Raw genomic sequence first — 12,140 nt, 5'->3', positions numbered from 1 at the left:
CGCATCGACAACGAATCGAATCCCCTAAAGACAAATTTGAGAGACAGGAAATCTCTCGCCTGATGATTTGGACAGAAGGTCTCCCTGGAAGATCAAATCTGCTCCCTATGGCCTCTACAACTTTCAAACTCCAGCGAGAGCAGCGGTCTCGGAGGCTCTACCATCGGAAGGTGTTCTTATTGATCCTCATCTTCTTAGCAGTACTCCTCGGCTTCCCTCTATTGCGACACATCCAGAATGGTACTTGTTCGGCTTCTCCTTTTCTGCTTCGGGCGGGTCTGTGCAGCGCGGCTTTTCCTGCTCTGTGGAATATATTCCACCATCTGGGTGGTAATAGTCCGTGGATTCGCAAAATACACAGCGTAAACTATTATGACTCGCCATTACCCAAGAAATGCTCCATTGATCAAGTTCACATGGTGAGGCATACACCGAGAGCATGGTCGATACGCCAGGACCCCCTTCGTGCTGACGTCTGTAGTTATCACGGCATGCTGAACGATACCCCACAAAGGCTGCTGGCTCTCGTGAGTTACCTGGGCGATCTAAACAAGCTGAGGCACTAACACCCCTGAGCAGGCCACATTGATATCCTCAGCCGACTTCAGGATCCGTCGGTAAATCTCACAGGATCGCTATCCTTCCTGAGAGAGTGGACCTACTTTACAGATCTTTCGATTCCTGTTTTCGGCAATATAACTGCAACTGGACCATATGCTGGAACAAGACAGGCCTCTAACACGGGAAGGATCTTACGGCAACGGTACAATCACCTTATACCCGACGGCCGCAGGACAAACATCTGGTCTTGCAGCTCTCCCCGGGACGTCGAGACCGCGGAGCATTTCGCTAGTGGATTCTTCGGCCCAGACTGGAAGTCCGATGGTTCCGCGGAGCTGGTGATAATTCCGGAGGATGGAGCTCGAGGCGCGAACACACTTACACCAGGAGACTCCTGTCTCAGCTACCGCGAGGACAAAAGGCACGGTCGCGGCCATGGACACATGAAACTGGCCGAGTGGCAGAGCACATTCTCCCGACCCATCGCCGAGAGACTCGCCAACGATGCACAAGGAATGGCATTCAGCGCCCTCGACATCTATGGTATGTTCGGCTTACTTCGCTGACCCTCTGTCGCATTCGAGCGACCTTTTCGTCAGTCGCACGTATGAAGATGGAACGCAGACTGACAGATTGCCACAGGCATGATGGAAATGTGCGGTTTCGAGATCCTGGCGAGGGGAAAGAGCCCATGGTGCGATGTGTTCGAACAACATGAGTGGCTCCAATTTGAATATGCACGAGACTTGTTACACTACTATCGTGCTGGCCCAGGCAACAAATTTGGTGCAATAATGGGTTGGCTGTGGCTCAACGCGACTCAGCAACTCATGTCCAATCACTCGTCCAAAGACGTCTACTTCAGCTTTGTCCATGACGGCGACATTGTTCCTGCGTTGGCCGCGTTGGGCATCTTTGATGAATCTTTGGACTTGGGTCATCTACCTTCTGACAGGCTTGTGCCCGAGCGGAAGTGGAAGACCAGTGACGTGGTTCCAATGGGGGGACGGTTGATATTCGAACGCATAACCTGTGAGACAGATGGAGAGATGACCGCAACAGGGCGAAACCATGCCGTACGGCTCTTCATCAATGACGGCCTGATTGACTTGACCAGATTTACCGACATAGTCCCATTCAGCCACGTAGAAGGCTCTGTCTCGTTGGAGAGCTTCCAAAACACTCTATCCAACAGAGGAGCACAACTCGGGGATTTCCGTCAAATCTGCTCTTTGCCAGAAGACGCACCAGACCGGATCGATTTCTTGCATCAATAGAACAATACAGGGTAAATGGATAGAGAAAGACGCAAATAAAGTCTGGAGAGGGTAAAGGGGCAAATGGGGGGTGGTGATTGATAAGGCTGTTGGCTGGATATATTTATAGCTCCATGTGCCAAAAACCCCTGGAGATTTGGCTTTTTGGGCAACACGGCCGAGGCTGAACCCCAAATCTCAATGCAAGAATGTTTCAGCGGCTGGAACGTCGAGGTATTGCCGCAGAGCTGATCTGACGGCTGCGGCTGACACCAGCAAGGGGCTGAAAATATTATATTGGTGAAGCCAGGTTTGCTTCAACTAACTCCTGCACTCGAAGAGCTTTGAATTTCCTCTACTAACAACGACCATCTCTTCTCAATTACCCATTGACACGCTCCCTTATCAAGCAAAAAAATCTACTCCCCGCCCCCTGCGCCCTCACTCCGGCGACGCAGATAAACAAACACCAAGACAAGCAGCACCACACTATCTGAACAGACCCATTTGACCTCCACTCTGTCGAAATCCCCATAGTCGAGTTAGAACTTCACCGTCTTGTCCTCTTTGTTCTCCATTGTGTCTCCTGCAACCGATACCGTCCTATCGGCACCTGCGGACTAGATCGCTTACATCTGGAGAAAAGAGAAAAAGAAATTACACAATACCCGGCCAATAAAGAAGTAATGGCCGACCTACAGACACCTACCGAAGCGACACTTCTGTCGACGTCAAACTCAGTGACCGAGGGCTCTACTCCCATCTCCAAAGAAGCAGCCACACAAGTGTCACTCGTTCAAGCTCCAGTGACTACCAATGCGTCTACAGAGACAGAGCCTGTGCCTACGCCGACCGCGACTGTCAACGGGGTTGTGAACAGGATTGCGGGAATTGCCACACATACAAACGGTACTACACCCACGCCGGTCCCCGTGACTACCTCAGTGCCTGCATCGACCGCAGTTGATGGACTGGTTCAAAATGGCAAACCGGCCAACCTGAGGGACGAAGACGACCCGCCACTGTTTTCCCAGTCCCTTATTTCTGAACAAGTCATGTCGCAACTGCCTGAGGGCTACTCGATTCGCCCTCTGCGACGAAGCGATTACTATGGAGGTATGTCTCTTTCTAGATATTCCATTGTCCCGTTTCTCCCCCTAGCTTTCTTGCCCTTCGCTCTGGCAGCACTGATTCTAATCATATTTTCCTCGGGCCTATAGGTTTCCTCCCTACACTCCGCGTTCTCACCACAGTGGGCGAACCCACCCTGGCCGAGTTCAATGCCCGGTATGACTTCATCTCCTCGCGCAACGACACCTACTACATCCTGGTCATCTGTGACGAGACGTCGACCGTCGTGGGCACCGGTGCTGTGATTGTGGAGCGCAAGTTCATCCACAACATGGGCCTCGTGGGCCATATCGAGGACATTGCGGTGGCAAAGAACCAACAGGGTAAGAAGCTGGGATTGAGGATCATTCAGGCACTGGACGCGGTCGCTGAAAGAGTGGGCTGTTACAAGAGTATCTTGGATTGCAGTGAGGCGAACGAAGGGTTCTATGTCAAATGCGGGTTTAAGAGGGCCGGGCTGGAGATGGCACATTATTACGAACAGGGCCCCAAGACGAGTTACGAGAGGTCGTGAGAGGCGATTTGATGTCCCGAGTAAGGCCGAGGAAGGTTGGGATGTTTATTATGAGGGCGTTTCTTACAAGAATGGGTCCGAGCTTGGAGCTGTGGTTGGGTTTGTGAAGGGGAGCAGATGGCGACACGCTCACCACCGCAAGGCTGAAGCCGAAAAGTTGTTTTAGACTGCTATGAGAGTCCACCAAGGAAAGCGAGTTCATGTCCGCGATAAAGCGATCAGGCGGGATAGACAAAAACACAATCAACAAGAGCTGGGTTGGAGCCATCAGCGACTGAGAACCGTGGGAGGGAAGGTTGAAAAGATGGGAGATGAAGCCGGTGTCCTTCGCAGACACATACACGCCCATGCAACAGGGAAAGGGAAAGAGAGAAGCACGGACTGGCACGCGGCGCGTCCTTTGAGATGGTTATCCTTGGACTTTTTCAGGATTTCTTTTCTTTTCTCTGAGACGCGTTCTCGTCCTGGGGCGAGGAGGACGCTAAGCGTTCAGAGACTGAGATGGGCGCACACGAACCCCCTTTTGAGGCGTGGAGGGGATGTGGGATTTCATTCGATTTGAAAGCAAGCGTGGAAAACCACAAAGGACAGATCTTGCAAGGGTCGGCTAGGTGGCACTTGGGTACACAAGTATCTATGGACCTATTCCCACTACCTTACCATTGTCACTTTTTTTCTTTCTCCGTTCCTCCTTACCCTTGGATATCTACCGAGTAGGATGGGTGTTTGTCTCTCTTTCTCTCTCCCTCCCTCCCCCTTCTCCTTCTCTCACGCGAGAGAGATCTTGTCTGGTTTTTCATTCCTTCCACACCCTCCTCTTTATCTCTTTGTTTATTTCCTCTCCGTGGTTCGTGGTACTTGGTCCTCGATGACGTGCGAGGAAAGGGAAAAAAGTAAGGAAGGAAGGGTTCATTTAATCCTTGAATGATTGATATTGATCTCGCACTGGGCAGCCAAGTCATGCACGAGAACATGGGGACCAGCCCAGGTCGATCGAGTCTTTTCAACGCCGCGTTCGAGACCTTGGCTGGACGGATGGCTGATCTACTTGTCTGCAACGAGGTGAACTTGATATCTGCACTGCCTAGGTATCGAACCGCGGAAGGAGGAGAAGGAGGGGGAGGGACCATAGGTAGACACATGCATGTATGGGCACCATCGGGCTACCTACATACATAGGTACACCAAGTAGATAGGTAGATAGGGCATACACAGCTACCTACGTCCTGACCTGCGTACCAGCACCAAATCTATCGCAGATGGTACAGACTCAGAGAGACAAGTTCTGCACCCACAGAGTACTCCCAGAGTACACATACACATTCCTCGAGAACTACCGACCTCCGTTCTGGGGACTCAAGGTCTTGCTACAACTACTCGCATACGCTGCCTCTGCGTTCACAAGTCTTGCTCGCTGCAGCATTCGGCTCGCACCGAGTTGCGCAGTCCTGCAATCTTCGCAAAGGGGGCAACATGAACAGGCAGACGAACCTCTGACAGCGTATCGCTTCCTGATCCCGTAACTCGACAACAGGCAAGACCAGGCATGAGAATCCCTTGGCCCTCGACGCCTGCGCGGGAAGGTACGACCAACGAGTATGACTCAAAATCCCACTGTGGTTGGTCTGCCACTCTGCTCGACGACACGTGACCTAGATGGGTTAGGCAGCACTCAATCCTTTTTTCTCCCAACCTTGCAGATCATGTGCCTTTTGATTTTCGCAACATGGATGATACGCAAGTGAGAAAGTCCTGAACCACTCCTCCCCGCGCCCGCGTTCCTAGATGGCGAGGTCAAGCTGTTTCATTGCTCTATCGCGTTGGCTTACTAAACCTTTGACCAGATTTCGTGGCCAACTAAGGTCCGTGCTTGCTTGAGGGCAATGGAAATGTGATCATGATCAACACAAACACTGCCCTGACGCTTTGATATTTCCATTTCCGCTGAGGACCGGTCTTACCTCGACGCTGCTGGTGGAGTGTTACCCACCGGCTCTCCGCGTCAGCTTCTAGAAAATCTGTGGTCGGGCGTGACTCTCTCACAGATGCGTTGGAGATCCGTATTCGGATGAGTCGAGCGATGCTACGAAGCGGATCTCAGGCACTCATTCTCGCATCCGATGACATGGTGCTCTCGTCCAGGCAGCAGCCAACGGCCAGCAAGGGTTAGGTATCGAAAGCAACGTCTCAACCATATCTTTCCCCTCCCCTCGGCAGTGGATGCTGGGTCTGAACTGGCGGCATCGAACGGCATTCTAACACCATCCCGTTGTTAGAGTGGTGGCCCATGATGCCAGGCCGCGGGGCGGCAAGTTGTGAGATTGGGCATTGCCAGTGTTCGATGTCGCATCCCGTTATCGACGACCGGCTGCTGTGATATGAAGTCTATATGATGACAAATGCAGACATATTCATTGGGGTTTTCGCGTCGTTACTCACAAGTCGGACGAATTTTGTGCAGATTGCACAACTCTGGCGAAGGTTGAGGGCCAAATACTTGTAATATGGTTACTTGGACACAGAACTCGGTACAAAACATACCTTCTGGCCAAAGCGACGGCGAGCCCATCTACGAATCGAGTGTCCGTCCCAATAATGTCATGACTCTGTTCGCCAGTCTCTTCTGTTGAGTAGTATTCATCGGGTCGGCAGGAGTGCTTCTGCCTGTTTGGGTGGCCAACTGTGGGTGCGCCATGTTGTGCCATCTCGGAAAATTGAGGAACGCTCTGATCTGCGATCTGGGCACTCGCCAAGAGGCAGTTTAGGCAGCCCCAAACTGGCAAGGATGATATTTGAAAAAAAATGGGTCGCGCTGCTTGTATTCCCGCCCGTCCCTCAGCCACTCGCAAAGACAAGGCAGCCTCAAGCAGAATCGAAACCCAGCCCCCAACCTGGCCGTACATACCTCGTCCATCAGGTAATAGATAAGTTGATGATAGAAGCTAAAGGTGAGGCTGAATTCATTTTTGAAAGACGTGAGTTTCATCGTGACTCTGCAACCTGAAGGCTCCTGTTGTTCCTCGGGAAAACAGTGGAATCCGTCGCCCCTCCAAGCCCGGATCCTGGGTGGAAGAGGGAGAGTAGCGGAAAGGGGCCTGAAGGAGGCAAAGTGGCGGTTTGCCGCCCAACTGAATCAAGTTTTGAGTCACGCTCTTTTCTACAGTTTCCTTCCACCTTCCGCAGTTTGCACCCTCCGTTATCCTTCGGTCAGAGTGCCGGCCACCCACCCACCACCTGGTGAGTGGTCGCAGCGCCAACTGGCCCTTCGCTTTGGGGCGAATCAGGCTGGCGATGATTCACTACCACGCGGGGTGTTGGCTGGCCCGATTGGAGAGTTGTAGCATTGTAAGACAGAGATTAGCTGTCCTTAGCTTGGTCGTGCTTTTCTTGCTCCGTCTTTGACGTATTGGGAGGTGCACAGGTTTACTAGAGTTACACATGCGGCCAACACCTTGGTGACCTGGTGGCTGGCGGACATTGTTCTTCCAGATGTAGCGAAAACTCAGGGTGTACGAGGTGCTCGAGGTGCTCGTGGGACTTGGAGCAGGAGTTTGACCCGGAGTGCCGTGGAAGGAACCGTGTATGATGGAATGGAGCACCCACAGACGGACCTGATTGATGTAAAGCAATCTATTAGCGGACATGACTAACAGAATCTGATATAATCTTCGCTCTGGCAAAAATCCCCGCGAGGCTCATTGGCTATTGGTCTGTCGCCTGGGCTCTTGATTGCACAAAGGGGGATGCACGAGCCTGCGCAGGGTTTGTACTTGTACCGAATACTGACCAAATACTCCGGTCTCCGTGCTTGGGCTGGAGAAGCACATCATCGACGCCTTGTGCAGTATGGCCCAGGTAGCCCGACTGAGCGCCGCCTATCGCCCTCTCAATGAGTGTCTACGGGTGGTCCTGGGAACCCTGACTATGGGCGGCAAAACATTAGCAAATCTCGAAACTGCCCAAGACAGGCCACGGACAACGGGCAATTTGTTTGTAGATTCTCTGCCCCGTAGGAACAGGCAGTAATTCCATAGGCTGGGATCAAAGACGAGCAGAACATCAAGAGTTCTTCTTTCGTGCCTGGTCCAGACAGTGGGTGGGTGGTCGTGGTGGTTTGGGGGGTGGGTGTCGCTAGGGTCTCAGGTTCAATTTGAGTCATCGGCTGATGATCTGAGGGCGCGGTTCAGCGGCGGGCGAGCAGTGCAGCCACTGTATGCAGAGCCAAAGTGGCGAGGGTGGCACCCCCAGGCCCTTATATCCTCCAAACCACCGCCAGCGGCCCGGCATGAGGACTTACTCTACCAGAGACAAGATGAAGCAGACCATGGATCGCAGCACTGGCTGCTCGTTATACTTTGTTCGCATCTGAATCCCCCAAGCACACCTCCTGGTTATAAAGACGCAGGTTTTCGCCAACCCGCCGCACTCGATTTCCTCTGTAAGCCCGTCCAACACTCCTGGCCGCGAAAAGCGTCTCGCCTTTCGCCACGAAGCAGAAAGACTCACAATCGAAACCTGATTTTCTGTCCAAATCACACAACTGACTCACGGGACAATGTCTGCCTCTAGACACTGTATATTTAGGACCATTTCATATTTGCCACGACCGCCGAGGACACAGATACCCAGAGACGCAGGCTGAATCTCGTCCGGAGCATCTCCTGCCCTCACCACTGTCGACTCCCAGTGCGAACCCGAGTCTCGCATTCACTCCCTCCTAATTCACCTATATCCCTTAATCGCCAACGCATCATCTCCAGATCCACCAGATCTACCTCCAGTCACCTTTCTCTCACTGCAATCTGAGCCTAACCTGGCCGCCTGGGTGTTGGAATTGAAAGAGTCTTTCGGTCACACGCCCTAACATACGTCTCCCGCAACTCTCCACTCAACCAGAGTCATAAAAAGAAAACATTGGTCATTAGCCATGATTTCTTGGTCGCTGTCATATATCCAAGAAGACCCATCCGCACGCCGAAGCCCACCGCCAGAGTCACGAATTGTTTTGGTAAAGCCACACCAAGATCGTTTTGAGACGGACGAGCATTTGTACCTCGAGACTTCCTTCGTTGAGTTGGCCTAGGCTTAACTCTCGAGGGCGCATCGATCTCGTGCTTGTCGTGATCAAGCCATCTTGCCAAACAAAACAGTATTCAGTGCTCTGACTCGTGGTGGGTTCGCCGCCCGTTCTTTGGTAAGAATCAGCGCATCTCAAAACAAGCGCGGCATGCTCACGCTCACGCGCAACAGGTTCTTCTAATTGGTTCTTCTTCCATCACTTTGGATTTTCGTTATTGAAGTATTGCGACCACCTCGGCGTGGCGACACCTGTTCTTCGACATCGGAGGATAAGTCGGGCCCTGCTCATCTCCAGAAGATGGGCTTTAAAGAGGTTGCAGCCTTCTCCAATTCCCATCCCCCTCAAAATGTACAAGACTCCGTCGAAAGATGGCTCTCCCCGGTATCGAGGGAAGAGCCAGGGCGATTCGACAATTTTCGACATTCCCACGAACGGTGGGCCTTCAATAGCTACAGCCTCAAACCGGACCTCGACCAAACTAGCATCGCTTCTATTGAGGATGATGTCAGTGTGAGCGATTCGGCCCACGAGTCGTACTCTTCCGAGTCATCGTCTCAGACCTCGTGGACATCAACAACAGATCCTGGTGACATCTTCCAGGATGAGGACGGCAAGGAGCCTCTCCCACCTCTCAAGAAGGTGCTCTCAAACAGTGCACTTGAACCTCCCGAGCAGCTGCTCAGAGGACTACAAGCCAATGATCATGCTGCCCCTGGTAGTAGCTGTTCCCTTGGGTATGCCTACCGCAGCCTCAAGGCTCGAGTCTCAAGCCATCTCCAACAACCTGGCCAAACATGCCTACGATCCCGAGGTAATGAAGCCAGCACTGATCCGGACGCGCAACACTGGAGTGCTCGGAGAAATGCCTGCTCTTTCAGGAGACAATGCCCCCCGAAGTTGAAGAGGGACACCGACGTCACGGAGCAATTCGTGTCTCTTCTGATCATCTTTGCAAAGAGACTAATCACCGCCATATGGCCCCTGTCTGACCGACCTCCTATGATGTCGGATTGCTTCAATGGGGCTGGTGTTCTACGTCTCGACACCTTTATCAAAGAAACTCTTAGACGGTCCAAGACAAGTTACTCGACTTTGCAAGTGGCGTTGTACTACCTGATACTACTAAAATCCAGGATGCCCCAAGGGCCGTCCAAGACTGGTTGTAGAGGCGAGCCGTTTGAGAGATCTCAATGTCGTGCGATGCAGTGTGGGCGCCGCATGTTTTTGTCGGCACTCATGTTGGCTTCCAAGTATTTGCAAGATCGCAATTACTCGGCACGCGCCTGGAGCAAGATATCTGGCCTACGCAGCAGTGAGATCAACGAGAACGAAAGAGAGTATCTCGCACAGATCAACTACGACCTGCATGTCCCGAAAGAGGCCTTTGACAATTGGAGCAAGGTTGTTTTGATCTTGAGCAAATTGTCAAGCGAAGGACCCGCGTGCCGGACAGGCACTTTCAACACAAACTTCGGCCCTCCTGGTGGTCATGCGAACGCCTCCTTGGCCGCTATGATCTCGCAAGTGGGCTTAGATGAGAACAACGACGACCTTGCCTTCTCGGAGGCGTGGTGGTCAGCCCTGCTCCGAAAAATCGAGCCAAGCATCGTCAAAGACACGTCACATGTGGATGAGTTCTTGAGGACTAATCTACCGAGTGACAAGATGGATGTCGTTGCATCGCTCGCGCATCTGAGCAAGAAAGTCAACAGACGACCTGATAGTGCAAGTTCAGGGGCGGATGCTGTCACTCATGGCTTTGATCTGAATTTCAGCGAAGCCTTGAAAACTCGCGCCCCCGAATCGGCCAAGGTCCAGCCTAGCCCGTCTTCTCAGACTCCCATCCAGATGAGTCCAGCCAAAAGTGTCGCATTGCCCAGTCGTCCACACCTTGAAAACCTTCCAACTCCGCAAACTACTCCTCGCATTCCAGACCAGTATGCATGGGAGCGAAATTGTAGCCGGCCTTCGCTTCGCTGCTCCGCATCGGTCGATGCGCTGCGAAGCATGCGGAAGCAGTGCCTCATGAATGCGAACCTGGAACGCTGCCCGCCTCCTCGACCTCAGAGCTTTGTCTTACCATCTGTGAAGTGCCTTTTGCGTCCCGCCGAGACAATCCAGGAACTTCCCAGTAGGTCAGCCACCCCAGTCATGGCGTCGCCAGCGTCGATCTCTTCAGAGTCTACGACTGTGACGTCCCGATCTAGATCATCATCGATTTCATCCAACTCTTCGTGGTCGTCCTGGGCACCTAGCATCCCACCGCTACGGAGAAAGGTGTGGACTGGCGTGAGCTCTCCACTATCTCAAGTCCGTTCGTCGTCAGAAAGACAATGCAAACCCGCCTCGATAGATTGTCTTTTGACGGAGACCACCTCCTATCAGCAAAGCTGTACGGAGGAACCTCAACCTCAACAACCAAACATTCCTACCAGTTCCGAAGTGGCTGCCATTCATGGATTAATGTCGTTGTCAGCTCTAACAGAATCACCAAGCCAGAGTGTCACCCCGACACCGCGGCGGCTCGCTGGGAAAGCTGATAGTGCGGTGCTTCAGAGCCATGGACACCCCCGAGGGCATAAAAGGACTCTCTCCAAGATCGATTCAGACCTCCATGCCCAAGTTAGGAGTATACTGTCGCAGAGTCAGACACATATGGATGTGGTCGAAGACACTCTACCACTGTACTCCTGTGTCACACCCACATCATTGCAACATCCGTCCAATCTTCTGACGGAGTCGCGGCGGGCCGTCTCCAATGCTACAGGTACGAAACGTCATTGCTCTATGCAACACTCTTCTTCCACCCCCGACCTGTCATTTCGTTTCCTTACCGAAGGCATCACGGCATCTTGAGGCGGACGATGAGGAGAGTTACAGACCTGTGCACATATCTGGTGACAAACACTGTGTCGAGTACAACGGTCTGGTGTTTCGTGGCTGTGTCCTCTCCAAGGGAGCATCCTGTTATCATGGCTGCCTTTGCTGTCTTGGTCGTATACACGATCTGAGACACAGCGCTGCGCCGTACGTGACTGTGCTTCTGAGGAGATGGCGATGGACAATACCCCGGGCTCTGCGCGGGTTTCATTTCCATCCGCTACAGCCAGCAAACCGTCAACAAGACACCACCGTAGACCAGCAACTTCTGGCATCTTGGCTCAGTGAAGGTCTGGCGGAACCCGAGTGTTCCAGACATTTGCGCAATGCCAACTATACAAGGCCGACATCAGCCGAAGCCAAGGGACTAAAAAGCACCTGTTCTACATGATTGAAGGTAACAGGAAACAACAACCACATCACTACTACGCATCTTGGTATCAAATCTCCGCCCGAGGGCCCATCAGGGGTTCAGAGCGGTTCAGACGATACTCGAGGAACCATGTCATTGCGACCTACCCTCCTACCTAACCTACCTTTGTCAATTGTATAGCTCGCGCAATTGAAATTTATTTTGTCTTTGATCTGATAGGACTCTGCAATTTTTCTAGTGGCTTGTCTGTGTGTCTCCTGAGCTCTTTGTGAGCTGATAGTCTGCGTATGCTTCGGGACCATGTGTCTCCTTTTCTTCTTTTACACTGTCTAAACCGTGCTCCCC

The 12,140-nt window shown here is 52.5% G+C and overlaps 3 protein-coding genes across 3 annotated transcripts; all 3 read left to right on the top strand.

The window, feature by feature from the left end:
* Positions 1 to 416: 416 nt before the first annotated feature.
* AYO21_11611 (hypothetical protein) lies at positions 417 to 1,838 on the top strand (the record flags this gene model as incomplete). The annotated part of the gene is made up of 4 exons (XM_022661498.1): positions 417 to 419; positions 482 to 527; positions 580 to 1,104; positions 1,204 to 1,838. 4 exons carry the CDS (start codon positions 417 to 419, stop codon positions 1,836 to 1,838), a joined length of 1,209 nt encoding a protein of 402 aa, XP_022506187.1.
* A 665-nt stretch (positions 1,839 to 2,503) lies between these two features.
* AYO21_11610 (hypothetical protein) lies at positions 2,504 to 3,462 on the top strand (the record flags this gene model as incomplete). Its single annotated transcript, XM_022661497.1, has 2 exons — positions 2,504 to 2,933; positions 3,038 to 3,462. The coding sequence occupies 2 exons, from the start codon at positions 2,504 to 2,506 to the stop codon at positions 3,460 to 3,462; spliced, it is 855 nt and encodes a 284-aa protein (XP_022506186.1).
* Positions 3,463 to 8,839: 5,377 nt separating this feature from the next.
* On the top strand, positions 8,840 to 11,398 carry AYO21_11609 (hypothetical protein; the record flags this gene model as incomplete). Its single annotated transcript, XM_022661496.1, has 1 exon — positions 8,840 to 11,398. One exon carries the CDS (start codon positions 8,840 to 8,842, stop codon positions 11,396 to 11,398), a length of 2,559 nt encoding a protein of 852 aa, XP_022506185.1.
* Between the last annotated feature and the right edge of the window lie 742 nt (positions 11,399 to 12,140).

The sequence above is a fragment of the Fonsecaea monophora genome (genome assembly GCF_001642475.1).
Source record: "Fonsecaea monophora strain CBS 269.37 chromosome Unknown Scaff170, whole genome shotgun sequence".
NCBI lineage: Eukaryota > Fungi > Ascomycota > Eurotiomycetes > Chaetothyriales > Herpotrichiellaceae > Fonsecaea > Fonsecaea monophora.
This window is presented reverse-complemented; position numbering and strand designations above follow the sequence as displayed.